We start from the raw sequence: 20,359 nt of genomic DNA, 5'->3' as shown, positions 1-20,359 counted from the left end.
TCAAATAAAAAAAACAAAATATTTTATATATATAAAAAAATTGCTAGCTCAGGACCCCTTGAACTATACATGGCGCCGCCCATGACATGAACGAAACTAAATCTTGTAAAATCATATTAAATATTTAACGATACATTTTGTATCTTGCTAAAAAATTGATATTTGTTTACAAACTGTCTAACCAAATTTAATTCTCTCAAGCTCTTTTGGATATACACCACTGTTAGTTTTTTTAAAACCTTCTCCCCTCTCCCCTTATGTGTGTGTTAAAATATTTAGTATTTTTAAAAAAAAAATCTAATTCTCTCTCAATATTTTCTTCAAAAAATCCGATTGGTGCAGATTCTTCCCCAACTAAGTTTATAACGTTATCCTTGGAATCAAAGGCGGGAACTGATTCTAAGCAAATAATGTCTCTGAAAACTGCACTCCTTGGAATCAAAGGCGGGAACTGATTCTAACTTGAATTCTTTGAAGATACAATCTCTTCCTTCATACATAAATAAACCCATTAAATTAGATTCTCTACCTCTCTTTTAACTTTCCTCTCTGCTATATATATATATGGGTCACCTCTATTACAAAAACAGCGTACCATCAAATTATCCTCTATCAGAGATTCAGAGTAGTCAGCTGCCTACTTACATATATCACGTATACTTTTTTTTGATACGTCTGTGTTTGAATTTCTACGAGATTCTGAATATTTCTTAGGCGAAAATGTATTTTTGGTCCCTATATTTTGGGTCAATTCCTATTTTGGTCTTAAAATTGATTTTGTTACTAATGTCATCCCTAAAAAAAGAAAATCGATTATATTTTAGTCCTTTTTGTCAACCTACTAGTGGAAATCTCCCACATGACAGACAGAATGCCCTGCTTCCTGATGTGGCCATTAAAATATTATTTAAAAAATTTTAAATGCTGATGTGGCACTTAAAAAATGCCTAATAAATTTTTAAAATAATATTTTAATGGCCACATTAACAAGCAGGGCATTCCGTCTGCCATGTAGGAGGTTTCTGTTAATAGGTTGACAGAAATGACCAAAATATAATCGATTTTCTTTTTTTAGGGATAACATTAGCAACGAAAAAAATTTTGGGACCAAAATGTAGGGATCAAAAGTGCATTTTCGCTTATTTCTTACCTGCATGCTAATATTTTTTTTCTTTTTCTTTTTTGTTTGATGCACAATCTGCAAAAATAGATATTGCTATCACATAGAGAAATTCCAAGCGAGGAACAATGCTGCAATTGCTTCATGGGACACTTATGGCATCAATTTTTGAAGTTGATAGGATACACTATGAATGCAGCCTCAGGTTACGAAAGGTACATGTTTGAATTGTTGAGGATTAAAGAACTATACCATGTTCAATAATTGTATTTTGGGACTTTCTTAGGCTTTGATTTCAATTTCTTGCTCACCTTGAATTCTTAGAATGAATGTGGATACAGCTTTTTGCTTATAGTTTACTTATTTATTTGCTCAAAGTTGATTAAAATATAGTCATACATAAAAAAAGGTGAAGTCTTATGATTAAAAGACAATTCATAAGCAAATAAATTTTAAAAAATCAAAAGAAAATACTGTTACTAAACGGAAATTAACGCTCCATGAAGGGAGATTGATTAGAGAGATAGAAAAGGATAGATCTAAAGAATATGATCAGCCTATTTGCCATACTAGCTTGTAATTAATAACAAACAAAGACTATAAAGTGAAATGAAAATGATCTTTTCTAAGACACAATTCTGAAATTGACATCATATGGCAGTTCTTATGACGAAGGAAAAAAAAAAGTTTATTTAAAATAAAGTCTTTATATGATGATTTCTCATTAACATTAATCTGAAGCATAAATTAGTTTCAACTTTCAAGTGTAGACCGAATTCACACACACACACACACATATATATATTAGTTGGGTTCATGTTATACTTGATGTAATTCTAAGCAATATTACACTACTCAATATTTTTTAATTGAATGCAAATTTTGACAAATCTACTAGTAGATTACATTATTTTTGTATATCCTCCATGCTTACAAAATTTCAAGGTGATAAAAATTAATAGCCATGTCATCAATCAATTTTTAGAATTTAAGTTTTTGTAGTTTAAAATAATGCATAAAAGATGATTTTATGGATCAAATGGTAAATAGCATCCAAGTGACATGAAAATTGACATGATTGTTAAGAACATATAGAACATATAATTCAACGGTGGGATTTTCAAAATATGAATTCTATAACAAGTTATTGAGTGGTGTAACATTACTTAAAGTTACACTAGATGTAACTTGAACCCAGCTATATATATATATAATTTTTTAACTACCACATTCAAATCTTGATTCCTTATTCAATGGCAAAAGATTTTATAAGTTGAGCTAATTGGAATCCATGTTTTTAAAATGAATTGAAAGAGAGTTTATATTACAGTAAGCGTTTAATTAGGTTTTTTTTTTTGGTTATATCTTAAGATATGTAATAACACATTATTTAAACTTGCATTCCATCACATAAAAAATGATAATTAATTTTAATGACCTAAGACACTATTTATGCATCTATTTTCGAACATCTTTAATGATCACAATGCCTTTAATTAAAATTTGACTAAAAAACATTAAGTTTAAGAGAACTGAAAACCAACGAAGTATGAAGGCGCATGTGCTGGATTTCAGACAATTCATTTAGCAGTACTCTAATTCTAAGAAAGTTTAAGTGAAACAATGATAAGATAAGATATACGAAAGGAACCGAATCCTTTATACAAAATAAAAGTTTGTCTTTTATTGTAGTATATTACATTTTTTTAATTAAATCAAAGTACATGATTACATTGAATATAATTGTTATTCAAAAGATGGCAATGTTAATGTTTTATTGGTTAAAAGTGTTTGAATTTAATTGGAGAACTTAATGTATTGTACCTATAGTAATGCAAATAAGTTTTACCCAAATTAATTGGCATAAATCTTTTAATTAGACCCGAGAGTTGGTATTTATATGTTGGACATTGTATCAAAAGATAAATACATCTAGCAACGCAATATCTTTCATAATAATTAATGTAGTTTGTTGTGATTGGTACATAAGAAAAGTGATTTCTGTAGTAGACTCAGTGCTGGAGCAATACTTTTTTTTTAGGGAGACAAGCTAAATAGATCAATAATTTTTAAATCCACAAAATAAAACATACACAATTATATATATAATTTATATTTTAAGCATATTTTTAACTTAATTAATTTCATATATATATATATATATATATTGTTATTATTGTCTCATGCATAAGAAAATTTCACACACACACACATACACACACATTTTTATTATTATCTTATACATAAGAAAATTTCATCAAGCCAGATTTATAGAACTAAAGAAAAAAAAATTATTTCTTAGGTAATGTATAATTATCCTTTAAATTATATTAATCACAATTAATATTCTCTAAATGTTTTAAACAATTTTTTTGTTAATTAAAATTAAATATTACACATTAGAGTATAATAAAAATTTTAGAAAATAAATTTATTTAAATCAATCAATTTCTAACAAATTAAATAAATATGTCATTTTTATATACCTAAGCAAAATATAGGAATAGTACCTTAGGTTTAGATTTTGAAATTAAATTCAAACATATGGTTGTATTGACTTATAAAGCGCAAAAAAAAATGTTATCTTTGTTTAAAGAAACTAATTAAATTTAATACAATTATGTGGTTGAATTTAATTGGGAAATTTAATGTATGACACCTAAAGTTCACTCTAATGTAATATAAGTGAAATATAATAATAACAATACTAAATAAAATATTTATTTTATTTATGGATGATAAGGTAAGATATATCTCAAACTTTTAACTACTATAGAATCTTTTCTGTAAATGGAAAAGAATGCATATATTGGTATCTCTAGCACCTAATTAAGATGACAAGAAGTTTGTTTTTACAATAAAAAAAGAAGAAGAAGAAATTTTATAAATTAAATCCCATGTCTCATTCTGAATGTTCCACCTATTGTAGCCTACCACACTTTTTTTTCCTTATAAAGTACCAAATTAAAGTTTGAAATAGAAAAAATATTCCAAATAATTACACATTGCAATTGGTAAAACATAAACTGAAATACAAGAGTGGGACATATGATTTTTATTTTAAATTTACTGATATATTCATTGAAATATATTATTTAAAGGCTCCTACAGTTAATAAATTATATCGATTCTCAAAAAAAAAAAGTTAATAGATTATATATAGCAAAAAAGTTTAATATTAAAAGAAATTAAGTAAGACATTAATCTTTAAATGAGTTATATATATGTGTGTGCGTGTGTACGTGCGCTCGTGTTGGGGGGTGGGGGGGACCGTTAAGAAAGATTTTCACTTAATTAAAAAAAAATTATTAACAAAATATAAGGGGAGGGGAGAATTTGAAAACCCAGGCCTCCTCCCTTCACCCCTTGGTTTCTTTGAAAGTGGTGTCACACAATTCAAACTTGCTTCCTTAATAAGTTGTGAAAGAAATCTAGTCCCTAACATTGCTCCCATTAGATTTATAGTTTTTCCTTAGTTCAAAACTTAGATAAATATGAGGATTATAAAATTTTCTTTATTGTATATTCATTGAAAAAAAATTATTCAGGACAAAATGTATTGTTGGCTCCTAAAATTTAATCCATGAATGTTTTGCCCCTAAAATTTAAAGTAATTACTTTTAATCGTGAGCAAAATTAAAGTGATCACTTTTAGTCCTTAGCTTACTTAAAGTGATTGGCTTTGGTTCTTTTGTCAACATTTGTTAAATCTTTCTAACGAAAGGATGATGTAATCAAACTAAAAACTTATACATCTCTATTAAAAAAAAAAAAAACTTATTTATCATTGCTTTAATAGACACATTGATGGTTAAAAGTAATTATTTTAAGTTTTAGGGAACTGAAAATGTTCATTTTAAGTTAAGTTTGTTAGGAAAAAACAAATATTATAAGTTTTACAGATTAAACTCTCTAATAAAATATATACTTGACTCTTTTTGGGGTTATATATGTATAAGATGGGTTCAAATTACACCTGGTGTAACTTTACAAGAGTTATACATTTTTTTAGACCATAAATTTCTATTAGATTTAATGATTAAAAAATGTCAACTGTTTATGTCATTATTAAACATTTATTACTTGTTACACTAACTAACCAAATTAATGGTAGAAAATATTATATTACTATTTTTTTTCTATTCTCTCTCTCTCTCTCTCTCTCTCTCTCTCTCTCTCTCTCTCTCTCTCTCATATATATTAATTTATCTTTAACCTTGCACAAGCGCTATTCCTAACTTTCTGAGTTGCAGACCTTCTTTAGCATGACCTTATTATTTTATAATATACCACTTGACTATTACAAGTTATGTTTTGTAGGATGCCAAATAAGCCCATTGTGCTTCTTATCCGATTATGTACTTGGTTAAATGGAAACATTATTAGTATTTGTGGGCATAGCCATCAGTGTTGAATCTTTAACTTCTATATGTGTGTGTGTGTTGTTCTACAAGACATGATGGGTTTACATAAGTTTCTTCAGAAATTCATGCTCACCTCTTAATCTCTCTTTTTATAACAGTTTGTTGGTGAATTTGTTTAATGAATCAAGTTATTTGATATATGACTAATTTTTATATTTAGGAATATGAAATCATGGAGTTTGGAAGAGGCATTATTTGTTTTATTTTAGTAATTAATTTTGGCACTAATAGGCACAAAAGTAAATTCTGATCCTTTAATTTTAGTAATAGTTGTTTGTGTATAATATAAATTGAGAATATACACTGATCCTTTAATTTTAGAGAGAATGATAAATCTGATCCTAAGATAGTGTTTTATTTTGTAGAAACCCAGATATTGATGAAAATATCCAAGTTCACAGCTGTGTTTATCCCGAAAAAAAAAAAAGAGAGAGAGAGAGAAAAGAAGAAGAACACAAGAAGAAAGAAATGAAAAAAAAAAAATCAGACAATCATTAATACCAGGATATCCTTTAAAATCTAAAATCTAGCATTAATGACTCTATATTAATGGCAGGAGAAGTAGTGATTTATTACTATTAGATCTAATAGAAATTTACGGTCTAAAAAATGTGTAATTCTTGTGAACACTAGATGTAAATATAATTTAAACCTCTCTCTCTCTCTCTCTCTCTCTATATATATATATATATATATATATATATATATATATATATATATATATGTATATATATATATATATTCGAAATTGGGATGGCTATGAGACGTTGAAAACTATATGTCCTTTCTTTGAATTTGCTGTTGCCTTTATTGTAGTGTCCATGAGCGTTCCAAAAACTTGCAAGTTTTTGTGGTGTTTTCCTTACGTTGGTTAGGAATGTATTTCTCCATTTAGAGCATTAGCATTGGGGTGTAAAATGCCCCAAGTGGCTATTTTACATCTTTTATACTCCAAAACATGTCATATCTGGGTTGTATATCTAAAAAAATATACAACCCAGCTACAGTAAGTTGCTTAATTTACAACTTACTATTCACTTGGATGTAAACTTAGAAGATATTATTTTATTCACTCATCTCTCTCTTCTGGTTGCTAGTAAGACATTATTTTATCATATTTTATGGTGTAGTTATATTATTTTATGGACTCTTCTAGGCTTCCTTCTTCTTCTTTTTTTTTTTTTTTTGCTGAGAAGGATTCCTTTGTTGTCTTTAGATAATAAGCCATGGTTTGATTTGATAGCTTGTGAATTATTTATTAATTTTATTTCACATCTCATGTCTCTCACACTAGAATGAAGAACCTTACTACCTTTTACTCCAACCCATTTCTTTTAGTTTATTCCTTTCTTGTTTGGACTGCTTTTGTTTGGTCTGAAACTAGTGTGTACATATATATATATATATATATATATATATATATATATATATAAACATTTACATATTTACTTCATTTAACCAGTTTGTGAACTATGAGTTATCTTTTTAACCAATTGATCATAACTAATATACCAATAATTCTAAAAATTATAAAACATATTTGGTCAATTTTAAATAATTTAAATAATAAACATCAGTTTACATTCGTAAAATATACAAGTCTTACATTGTTTGAGTAAACAATCTCGTTCAACGTACACTTCACTCAACTGAACTTCAAGCAAACCTTAAATAACCTCAAGCAGAAACTTCTATTGATTTTTGTGCAACACTCACTTGAGTGATCTGCAAATTGGAACCTTGCTCAATTCTTTAGAGAGTGTTTGGGAGAATAGTTTGAGTGTTTTTTATATACGTGTGGGTGAAAAAATATGTAAAAATATGTGTAATGTTGTTTTAAATGTGTAGTTGTGTGTTTAAACACACTTGCCAAACACCTCCTTAATGACACTCACTGGAGATTCATTTTAGTCTTACTCAAGTAACTTTTGAAAACGAAACCGTTTATAGCTTTGACATTAACTTCATCTCATGTTTTATCAACTAAAATTATATTATATGCGAAAACCAAACAGCAAAGGACTTCCCTTTGAATCGATTTAGACTAAGCTCATTCATCACTAATGTAAAGAGATATATTTATTGCTATCCTTGATGTAAACCTATAATGATAAAAACAAAACTCTCTATGTTAAATTACGTCATTCACCCAATTTACCAATTAATTTACCACATGGATAGTCTACTTTAATGCTAACCATATTAAACCTGAATTGTTTGTAGACTTCCAAGAATTTATTTCCCCTTTTCTTGCAACCAGATGAATCATAAAGCTTATAAGACCCTAATAACAAGGAGTTTCGGAATAGGGGACACTTATAGCCATAATATAATCATGCCAAGAATGTTATCTTTTTTATCCACTGCTATTAGAGGGAAAAAGGGAAGCTGTGAAACACCTCTTGTTTTTCATCAATTCTGTTCTACCTAAGTCTAACAGAATTATTTGGCAAGTCATCTTTAATCGGTGACCATGACATACGAGCTTGTGTCATATTCATTCCATTGATGGAAGGTGATAAGCAATTTAGCAGACCATGCATGATAATAGATTTCATCCAAACAAAACTTCTTATATTAGCCTTTTTCATTCTATCTCAAATTCGTTTATGTTACCAAGTTCCATAAGTCTATATACCTACCAACGCTAATCATTCAATTTTTGGTATGGTTTCTTGAATTCATTTTTAACCTTACACATTGTTTTCTTGAAATTTGGAAACTTTGGGTGCACAAAAGTTTGGGAATAGGTTTCTGGCCAAAGTTAAGAAATTGGTGTTATGCCGACCTGAGGTAAACTATTCTTCTTTTGCTTTAAAGATTCCCATCCTCCTTTGACTAGTTTTTTTTTTTTTTGGGGTATATTATCAACTTCAATTTCATCATTCGTGAAATCTTTTTCTGACACATATATATACATGAAGCAGATTTTTGGATCTAAACTCTATGCAACAGTGGATTTAGATAAGGCCAGGGTTGCACGGACTAGAATGGTCGAAAACCAACCCTCCAATCCCCAGTGGTCAGAGTCCTTTCGCATATACTGTGCCCATTATATCTCACATATTGTATTCACAGTCAAAGAGGATGATCCTATTGGGGCAAAACTAATTGGAAGAGCTTATGTACCTGTTGAGGAAATCATAAGGGGGTTTGTGTTTGAGAAAGGGATTGATATTTTGGATGTAGACCACAATCCTATAGGTTCTAAAATCCGTGTCAAGTTGCAGTTCTTGAGTGTTGCCCAAGACTTGCATTGGTCTCAGGGAATCAAAACGCAACAATTTGAGGGAGTTCCTTATACATTCTTCAAGCAAAGAAAAGGTTGCAAAGTTTCTCTGTACCAAGATGCCCATGTTCCAGAGAATTTTTTATCTGACATAACCCTGTCCAGTGGCACGCATTATGAGCCTCAAAGATGCTGGAAGGACATCTTTGACGCAATTAGTAATGCAAAGTACCTAATTTACATAGCTGGATGGTCTGTGTATACTGAGATAAACTTGATAAGGGACCCAACTAAGCCAAAGCAAGATGTCCCCACATTAGGGAAGCTGCTTAAGAAGAAGGCTGAAGAAGGTGTCACAGTTCTCTTGCTTGTTTGGGATGACAGAACTTCTCTTATGGAGCTGAGGAAGGATGGTTTGATGGCAACTCACGACGAAGATACTGAGAAATATTTTCAAGGCACAAATGTGCGTTGCTTTTTGTGCCCGCGTAATCCTGATGGTGGAAGAAGCAGAATTCAGGGGTCGCAGATTTCTACCATGTTTACTCACAATCAAAAGACAATAGTTGTTGACAAGGAAGTGGCTGGTGAAGGATCACAAAAGCGAAGGATAGCGAGTTTCATTGGTGGTATTGATCTTTGTGATGGGAGATATGATACACTACATCATCCCTTATTTAGTACTTTGAGCACAATCCACCATGATGATTTCCATCAGCCCAACTTTGCAACTGCTTCTATCAAGAAGGGTGGTCCAAGGGAACCATGGCATGACATTCATTGCCAACTAGAAGGGCCGATTGCTTGGGATGTCTTATACAATTTTGAGCTAAGGTGGACTAAGCAGGTTGGGGACAAGTTCCTCATTCCTAGAGCCAAGCTTGATGAGATTATAATCTACCCATCACCAGTTACATCATCAGATGACCCGGAATCATGGAATGTTCAGTTGTTCCGATCCATTGATGGTGGGGCGGCTTCTGGCTTTCCCATAGAACCTGAAGATGCAGCAGCTTTAGGCCTTGTTAGTGGGAAGGATAACATCATCGACCGAGGAATTCAGGATGCATATATTAATGCTATTAGACGAGCACAAAATTTCATCTACATTGAGAATCAGTATTTTATTGGAAGTTCATATGGCTGGAAATCAAAAGACATTAAGGTAGAGGACATTAGTGCTTTGCATCTTATACCAAAGGAGCTCTCACTAAAGATTGTTAGTAAGATTGAAGCAAATGAGAGGTTTGCTGTCTACATAGTGATCCCAATGTGGCCAGAAGGAATACCAGAGAGTGCTTCTGCTCAGGCAATATTAGATTGGCAGCGGAGGACAATGGAAATGATGTACTTAGATATCGCTCAAGCCCTTGATAGAAAGGGACTTGAGGCCAATCCCCGAGATTATCTAAATTTCTTCTGCCTCGGGAAGCGAGAGGCAAGGAAAGAGGGAGAATATGTACCTCCAGAGAAACCAGAACCTGACACTGATTATATTAGAGCTCAGCAAGCCCGTCGCTTCATGATATATGTTCATGCAAAGATGATGATAGGTAAGTTTTGAATTAGATTTAAGTGAGTTTAATGTTGTTATTAATGCTTTGTCTATGTCTCATGGTGAAAAGCATGTTTGACTAAAAAATTTTGATGATCTTCTTTAATGTAGTTGACGATGAATATATAATCATTGGATCTGCAAACATCAACCAAAGGTCAATGGATGGGGCAAGGGACTCTGAGATTGCTATGGGGGCATATCAACCAAAGAATTTAGCCATTAAAGGAGCAGCAAGGGGCCAAATCTATGGACTTCGAACAGCATTATGGTTTGAACACCTTCAACTTAAAGATATGGACGAGTCCTTCCTTTATCCAGAAAGTGAGAGATGTGTCAATCTAATGAATAAGATTGCTAAGGATAATTGGGAAATATACATGAAGGAGACCATTGATGCAGACATGAAAGGACATCTACTCCCTTATCCCATCCTAGTAACTAGGGATGGAAAGATTACAACACTGTCAGGGTTTAGATTCTTCCCTGATACCAAAGCTCCTGTTCTGGGTGCCAAATCAGAATACCTTCTTCCAATCCTTACCACTTAGTGGCATGCCTACCAGAGTATATATTAATTATCATATGCCCTATGTAACTCTCAATCATTTAGTAGTTATAATATTATTGCTTAAGATAGTATTTTGTGACTGTGAATATATAACTTGTCTTACCTTCTCTTAAAAGTTATCAAGGTTGAGTGGAATTAGTGGCTATAGATTGCTAGTTCGGTGCACTGGGCAACCGATGCCACCAGTCTAGTGGCGAGAGTTGCAATTCTAACACTATGTTTTAATAAGATATCTTTGCCATCTAAAAATCCCTCGAACAAAATCATATATAAAAAGTTGTAACTCGTTTTACATTAAAATGCGTGGTAAAATATTTTGAAAAAACATATAGTGACTCTCCTTCACCTATCTGGTGGCTAGGTCATTGGTCAGGTGCGCTCTGTAGCTAGTGCTGGTGGTCTGGTGGTTGGAGTCGTAGTTCTAATAGTTGGTGCCTATGGTTTGGTAGCTAGAACGATGATCCAGTCACCCGCGGCTCGGGTGGTTGAGTCAATAATTTTGGTATTTTTTGCTTGAAAAATATTACATATCACACCTAACACTTGAGAATATTTTACATGTAAAATATTTTAATTCAAAACAAATTGAGCATAATTTATAATTTTAAGTTCCAAATTTTTTTAGTTTAAACATTTATAAACTATTGAACTAAAAGGATAGGGTGATATGAAATTACTAGATTAGTACAATGACTTTGAACAAAGAGGTGGTAATTACAAATTAATCACAATTATCTATAATTTATAGGATAAACTACATATTTAGTCCTTAAACTTTATGCTAAATCTCAATTTGGTCCCTGTCAGTTTAAATGTGTTAATTTGGTTCCTAACATTTTAGTATTATGTCAGAATAGTTCTTACTGTTAAGTAATAAATGAAAAATGTTGACATAACTAATGACAAAAACAAAATATTATTTTTATGTCACATAGACAGTCACATGAGTTGCCATATGGTTTACATTAAAAAAAAAAAAACTAAAGTGATGTGTTAGCTATTTTAAAACTTATTGCCATGTCTTTTTTTTTTTTTAGAAATTAAAAAGAAAAAGAAAAATAATGCTATGTTTTAAATTTAAATACTTAAATATACATCAAAATCAAAAAATATAAAAATAAGAAACCACTTTAACAACTGAAATAATTTATTCAAAAATTCCCCATTAGCACAATCTCACGCACACCATCTCTAGATTTTCTCTCATCGTCAGCACCAATTCTTTAGATCTGGGTGTTGGGCATTAGTTGCAATCACTTGATTGAGCCCGGGGAGAATGATGAGCCATTTGGACTGGTAAGAAGGTTGTTGTTGGTGTTTTGTTAGGGTTTGTTGTTTGAGAGAAGAGGAAAAATAAAGAAGGTTGTTGTTGGTGTTGTCTGTTAAGGGTTTGTTCATTGTTGTTTGTAAGGGTGGAATTGAGTGTGGTGGGATGAAGGCAGTGGAGGAGGAAGAAGAAGAAGACCATCTAGGACAAATCCTTATTTTTTTTCCTGCTTGTGTTTTTGGATTTTATATATTTTGGTTGTGGTGGTAATGGTGTAATGTTAATGTTTACATACTTTGGATTTAGGAATTCGGACTTTGAGGTGATGATTGATGATTCCATCGTGAGGTGCTACGTGGGTGATGAATTGATGATTTTTTCGTGAATTCTTAGGGTTATTGTTTTAGAGATGCAAATTGGGAATTTTTTTATTCCTATTTTAAGTCTGATTTTTGTTTAAGTTTTTAAAGCTAAAAAGAAAATAAATAATAGAATTTAAAACTAAAATGAAATAGGTCATATGATAGTCTACATGGCAATCTATGTGGCATAAAAATAGAGAAATAATATATCCACAACATTTTTACAAAAAATCTTAAGTGGCAGGTTGTTACTGGTTGCTATTGTTGGGGCAAAAAAGTAATTTTAGTGTTAAGTTCGAATTTGAACCGATAACAACTAACTATCTATGATTTGTTGTGAAAATGTTGTGAACATAACACTTCTCATAAAAATAATATCTTATTTTTGCTGTTAGCCACATCAGTATTTTTCATCCATCACTTAACGATAAGGACTATTTTGATACAATACAAAAATGTTAGGGACCAAATTGACACATTTGAAAGGTCAATGACCCAATTGAGATTCAGCGTAAAGGTTAAGGATCAAATACGTAGTTTACCCTAATATTGTTACTACACTTCTGATGAGTCATATTAACGGTCATATCACCCACTTATTTTATACCTTTTATTTTCTCTTTTTAAACTTTTCTTCTCCCTATTATAAATAATAATAAAAAATTAAAAAAAAAATTCTTATTAGTTCACATGTACCATTATACTTCCTACAACATTTCCCTTCCCTTTTTACCCTCTTCATCTCCTCACTACTCTCTATTTTACCACTATACTTCCTTTATCATTTTCTCTTTCTTATATTAAATAGATTTTTTTCTCAATTGGAAATTTCCAAATGAGAAAAAAATTGATACCGCAATTGATGCATTGGTCTTTGCAGCTTTAATGCTTTTGGCTGGCTGGTTTTATTTTTTTAATTTTAATTTAGCTGAATTTAAAATTGTTCGAATTTTATAATCGTCAATTACTGACATCGGTAAACGACCCAAGGCAATTTGATTAAAATTCAATTCATAACGATCATAAGTAGAAAGCTTATATTCTTCTGACCTATTTTTTTGTTCGACAAAAGATCTATTTATATATAATAATCACATTGTAGCGAGTATAGTTTAGTGGTAAAAGTGCGTTGATTATTCTTCTTGCCATTTTATTTTATATAAATTTGATATCATTTCTTCCATTTAATCCATATTTTTACCACACAAAAAATGTGAGTACTCTCTCTCTCTCTCTCTCTCTCTCAATGGATTTTGTTCTTTCTTATAATTCTAATTAAGGTTGATGGTTTTTTATTATTTTTATTTTTATTTTATAAATATGTGTTTTGGTATTGTGTTTTTTTAATTTCCCATCACAAAGTCTTCTCTCTCCCTTTTATAGCTTTGGTTGAATTTTGGTTTAGGTTAATACTTAGTTTAAAAAAAATAGAATTTTATTTTATATCAAAACACGATCTACATTGCCATGAATTTGAATATACCTACCAATTGTTTGAGTAATAAATTATTATAAAGTTTATCTTTTATTCCTTTGGTTTCATTTTAATTTTGGTTCAAATAACATTGTTATTTTGCGATGAGTTTTGATTATTATGATAATCTCTTTATTCCTTAAGGTATGAGAAATTTGAATAAAAATTTTGAAACTTATAAAATTTAGTTGTATATTGGGCAAATATAACACACTACAATAGAAGTTAGAAGAATATGGTTCACCTTAAAAAAATATATTAATCAAACAAAAAAAATAATAAAAAAGTGATATATTTTGTAAAGATAAAAAATACTAGTAGATTTTTTTTTAATAGATAATACTTGAAGTAATTGTTACTTTTTATATATTACACTCCATTACATAATGTTTTATATTCTCACGCATTGTGTGTGTCTGCAACTAGTATATAATATTCTCACGAATTGTGTGGGTCTGCGGCTAGTATATATTTTCAATTTTCACTGATCTTATAATATTGTGCCATATAAGTTTTTGAAATTTCATAATTTTACATGTCATTATCCCAATATATATTTTAATTTTTTCTCAATTTTTTTTAATTTGCATATTTTATTCTACATCCATTAAAATTTTTGTACAAAATGACATGATGTTTCTTTTAAATGAGACTATATAATTCCATATATAAACACAATCATAATAAATACATAATTTTTTGCAAAATAGTTTATGTGAGGATACTTCCCCAATTATCCGGATTTATCCGCTTTGGGGAGCCAGTCCCTCACGGTTTATCGGCTGCCCCGAGCGGATTTTCAGCAGAGGGCTAGACCTTGGACTCGCAGGCTTGACACCAAGTCCCACATCGGTTAGAGTTCCCTCCCACATATGGTTTATAAGCTTCTGGAGCGACCATATGTGTTGTAGTGGTACACATATGGTCGCTCCAGAAGCTTATAAACCATATGTGGGAGGGAACTCTAACCGATGTGGGACTTGGTGTCAAGCCTGCGAGTCCAAGGTCTAGCCCTTGCTCCTGGTGAAAATCCTGCCCACACTCGGGGACGAGCCGATAAACCGTGAGGGACTGGCTCCCCAAAGCGGATAAATCCGGATAATTGGGGAAGTATCCTCACAGTTTATATCTCTAACATTATTTGTTTATATAATAGGAAAATGCTAGGATCACAATTTTTGTCACAACTTGCTCACGTGGCAAGTCGTGAATGGAGTAAAAGTAATGGGTCCACAACTCCACCACTCATAATTTGCCACATGAGTAAGTTGTGGCAAAAGTTAAGGCATGGATTGTGGTCTTAGCAATACTCTATATTATAATATAATCATAATAAATGTTTATTAATAACTACCATAATTGTTAAATTTCATATTTAGGTAAAAATAATATGTTGAAATTTTTTGTGCATATTGTTGGCATTTTTCCTCCAAATTTAATATCTTATATATATAAAAGGCAACGATGAAGTTATGTCTGGAGTAACTTTAACTACTACTACAACATTTTAAGTTTTTTTTTTTGCTAAGCATTTAGGCTGTGTTTAGTTCAACTAAAATTAATTTCCAGAAAATATTTTTAGCATTTGTGGGAAATAAAAATAGCTATATTTTAGAGGAAAAATGAAAGATAGTTTAAGTTCTATGTTGGTCCCTGAAATATCATTCAAGTTTTATTTTTGATGGTTTCTCAAAAAAAAAAAATATATTTTTATCCTTGACAATTAATAAGTGTAGCGGAAGGACAAAATGTAAATTCTTTTAAATTTCTAAGAATTTGCAAATAGATTAGGGGTTCACCATCATTGATGGTTGAAGAACTGTTAAGCCTACGTTAATTAAATAAAACTTTTTAAGTTTTAATGAGGAAAATAGAACATGGGCTATATTTTAAGAAAGAAAAGAATATTTTAGTCTAATAAATAAGAATTCAAATTATAAAATTTTACAAAAAAAAAATACTCCACATAATTTAATTAAAAAGTTGTTCAGTGTTGAGTTACTTTAATAAAAAAAGGCAGTGAGTTTTATTTAGTTTAAAATTTAAACTAATAAAATTTAACACAATATATATAGTCTTCAGTTGTTTGAGTTTAGATTAACTTTTTATGAAAAATTTTATTTATTTATTTGATAAAAAAAGTTATTTATTTACTTATTGAAAAAAAATGATAAAAATATTATTATATTTTGAAAATATGAAGTTCACTTAAATTAATAAGGTTAGAAAAAATAACTCCATGCTCACACGACTTCCCCTTTTTTTTTAGGGTAGGTGTTGTGGGGGGTAAAAACTCTTGAATAAACATTTGAGTTTTGGGCCTGATTGGCTAGTACCAGTTTGTTTTAATTAGGGCCTCTAGGCCCACAAGTGAGTCTGCACTGTGAAGGTCCGAGGAGTTGTCCGAGGAGGAATGTCACCTCGGACAGGCTCGGCAATGACCCCGAGACTTACTAAAGGGGTTAGAGGCAAGCTTCTAGAAAAACTGATGGGTAATAGGGTGATCCAAGCACCCTTTAGAAGCAAGGATGTGTGAGAAATATCTGAGGAAAAAGCTGCTACCACCACATTAAAGACCCTACATCTACCTCTCTGGCCGCATTAATGGGGAAATAACCTCTGAATAGTAGAATTCAGCATTTCTGCTATTGTTTAAAGATTTCAAGAAGGTGGCGGATGTAACAAGTATCCAAGAAAAAGATTTGTGTGACATGTGGTTAAACCAGTAAAGAAGAAGTATATAAGGAAACGAGAGAGAAAAGAGAGGAGATCTCCACCTTTTGCTGAGAAAAATAGGAACTAAGGATTGTAAACTTTGGCATAGAAAGAGAATATTTATACAACTCGTCCTCGGCTTACGTCCGAGGAGATCTCTTTGTCATATTCATTTATCATTTGCATGGATAGTGACACTCTAACCTGTTAATCAAACTTCCAACATCCTGAACCTAGATTTCAAATCCATACTCTACAAATTTTATTTTACAAGGCTCATTGGGCCTGAGCCCAACATTTGTTTTTGGGTCCGGGTACAATTGTGCACTTACAATTGGCGCCATCTGTGGGAAATCTAGCGTTGAAGGAATTGGAACATCATGGCAAGTTTAGGTTCACACCATGCAGAATCTCAGGGATCACTGCCCGAAGATTTTTTTGAGCGTCTTGAGCGCCAGAGGGATCAAGAGGGAAATGTTCATATCGTATATCCTGGCGCAAGTCATACGCGTGGTGGAGGCAGTGCCACCCATAAGGATGATGCCAGGGCCATGCAGAGGGAGATTGACCACCTCAAGAAAAAGCTACGCCGTGTCAGGCGAAGGCGGGTTTCACCCCCGTCCAATCCTTTTTCAGGGGAATCCCCGGGAAGCAGTTACAGTTCAAGGTCCAGGACTCCCCCTAGCGAAACCTTCTCTTGCGAAAGGGATGACCTATCAGGCCGTAAGCATAGGAAGCTTCCCTCCAGGGGCTTGGGGAACGATGCTATGAGCCGAGCGTTACACCAACTCTCCAAATCGCCCTTCTCACGCAGGATTGAGAATGGAAGGCTCCCTAAATAGTTCACCCAGCCCACCTTCACCATTTATAATGGCCGGACAGACCCGGTGGAACATGTGAGCCACTTTAATCAGAGGATGGCAGTGCATTCTCACAATGAAACCTTGATATGCAAAGTCTTTCCTTCTAGCCTGGGACCTGTTGCTATGAGATGGTTCAATGGACTGAAGTCGGGGTCTGTCGGTTCGTTCAGGGAACTTACTAGGCCATTCATGTCTCGGTTCATTACATGTAGCAGAGTTCCTCGACCGTTGGACTCGCTATTATATATGGCCATGAGGGAGGGTGAGACGTTGAAAGCATACTCCGACAGGTATTGAGAGATGTTCAACGAGATAGATGGAGATTTTGACGAGGTGGCGATTCATACTTTTAAAGTGGGCCTTCCCACTGATCATGATTTGAGGAAATCCTTGACCAAAAAGCCCGTACGGAGTGTACGTCGCCTCATGGACCGTATTGACGAGTACAAAAAGGTTGAGGAAGATCAACAGCAGGGTAAGGGTAAGGCGAAGGTTATCCCGCAGGAGAGAAGGGATTTCAGGTCGGATAGGTACCACAATAATAAGCCGAGAAGAGATTACTCTAGGTAGTCTGGCTCAGCCACTCCTCAAGCAGTTAATACTGTATTCCGAGAACCAGTGCACTAACTACTGGAGAAAGTTTGTAAGGAACCCTACTTCAAATGGCCCAGTAAGATGGCGGGGGACCCTACGAAGCGGAATTAGAATATTTTTTGCCAGTACCATCAGGATGTGGGTCATACTACCGAGAATTGTCGGACCCTCTGGAATCATTTGGAATAGCTTGTTAGCGAGGGGAAGTTGAAGCAGCACCTGTACCAACCTAACGGGCAAGGCAGTCAGTCAAGTTCAAATAATCAGAAGAACAACTCATCTCGGCCGCCCTTGGGAACGATTAATGTCATCTTCGCTGCACCTGGCAGGACCGGTTCATGTCCTACCAAGGTGATGGCGGTATCACACTCCCAGGCTGAGGAGTCGGGCTCGAAGCCGAAGAGAATTAGAGGGACTGTGCCTGTCTTGGGGTTCTCGAAGGAGGATAAGGTTGGGACCATCCAACCCCATAATGACGCCCTGGTGGTCACTTTGAGGATAAGGAATTACAACGTCAAAAGAGTGATGATCAATCAAGGCAGCGGCGCGGATATTATGTATCCTGACTTATTCAAGGGGCTAAGGTTAAAACTGGAGGATCTCACTCCTTATGACTCCCCACTGATAAGCTTCGAAGGGAAGGCTGTCATACCAAAAGGATAGATTCGATTGCCTGTATAGTTTGGCTCGAAAACGGTCGAGGTGGATTCTATTGTGGTTGACGCATATTCCCCATACAGGGCTATCCTTGCCAGGCCTTGGTTGCACACTTTGGGTGCTGTCTCCTCAACTTTGCATGTTAAAGTAAAATTCCCTTTGGGGGGACTCATCGAAGAAATTCTTGGCAGCCAAGCAGTGGCAAGGCAATGCATATCCGCTGCAGTACTGCATCAAGCCAAATCAGAGTCCTCGGTCTCGGTTGTGAAGGACTTATAGCAATTAACAACTCTAGATGCGCCCGATACGATGACAGCAGAGGAAGCCATGTGTGAAGATTTGAAGAGGTTTCTAATAGCCGATGATCCCGAGAGGTTCTTTCAAGTAGGGATACGGTTACCACACCAGGAGAAAATGGAATTAGTCAAGTTTTTGAAAGACAATATAGATGTCTTCGCCTAGGATCCTTATGAGGCCCCGGGGGTTGACCCAAGCTTCATTTGTCATCATTTGAACGTCAACCCTACTGTTGTTCCTAAGAGGCAACCACCTCGGCGATCCTCCAAAGAGCATTCCGAGGCTGTCAAAGAAGAGGTGCTTAAGCTCAAAAGGGCTGGTGCTATTAAAGAATTTTTCTACCCTGAATGGTTGGCGCACACAGTCGTGGTGAAAAAGAAGAATGGGAAATGGAAGGTATGCGTAGACTTTACAAACCTAAACAAAACCTGCCCAAAGGACTCGTTTCCGATGCCACGCATCGATCAGCTTATGGATGCCACAGTCAGGCATCCTCGGATGAGCTTTTTAGATGCCTTTCAGGGTTATCACCAAATTCCATTGGCGGCGGATGATCAGGAGAAGACTACTTTCATTACTTCAACAGGGAACTATCACCATAAAGTAATGTCATTCGGGTTGAAAAACGCTGGGGCTACTTACCAAAGGATGATGACCAGAATGTTTGAATCGTAACTTGGAAATACCATTGAGGTATATGTGGATGATATGGTAGTAAAGAGTAAGGCAGTGACTATGCATGTAAAAGATCTCGACAACACCTTTCAAATACTTAGGAAGTACAAGCTACGCCTTAACGCCTCAAAGTGTTCTTTTGGGGTGGGTTCCGGAAAGTTTCTGGGCTACATGGTGACTCATAGAGGGATAGAGGTGAATCCGGCGCATGTTAGAGCCATCCAAGACTTACAACCACCTCGGAATCCAAAAGAAGTTCAGAAGTTGACCGGGATGACCGCCGCCCTCAGCAGGTTTATCTCTCGCTCAGCTGACAGGTGCAGACCTTTTTTCTAATTGTTGAATAATTGGAAAGGATTCCAGTGGACCGAAGAGTGTGCTTTAGCTTTCGAGCAACTTAAGGAATATCTTTCTCAACCACCCATTATGTCTCGTTCGGAAGTTGATGAAATCCTGTTTGCATACCTGGCTGTGGCCGTCCATGCAATCAGCCTGGTCCTTATAAGGGACGACGGCGGGGTATAGAGACCGGTCTATTATGTCAGCAAATCCTTGA

The 20,359-nt window shown here is 33.7% G+C and overlaps 1 protein-coding gene across 1 annotated transcript; it reads left to right on the top strand.

Annotated features, from left to right (window-relative positions):
- The first annotated feature begins 575 nt into the window (after positions 1-575).
- On the top strand, positions 576-10,979 carry LOC142622023 (phospholipase D alpha 1-like). The gene is made up of 5 exons (XM_075795431.1): positions 576-628; positions 1,211-1,335; positions 8,284-8,337; positions 8,472-10,326; positions 10,440-10,979. Exons 2-5 carry the CDS (start codon positions 1,249-1,251, stop codon positions 10,877-10,879), a joined length of 2,436 nt encoding a protein of 811 aa, XP_075651546.1. The 5' UTR covers positions 576-628; positions 1,211-1,248; the 3' UTR covers positions 10,880-10,979.
- The last annotated feature ends 9,380 nt before the right edge of the window (positions 10,980-20,359 follow it).

Source organism: Castanea sativa, chromosome 1, assembly GCF_040712315.1.
Source record: "Castanea sativa cultivar Marrone di Chiusa Pesio chromosome 1, ASM4071231v1".
NCBI lineage: Eukaryota > Viridiplantae > Streptophyta > Magnoliopsida > Fagales > Fagaceae > Castanea > Castanea sativa.
Note: the sequence above shows the minus strand (reverse complement) of the source record. Positions and strands in the feature narration are given on the sequence as shown.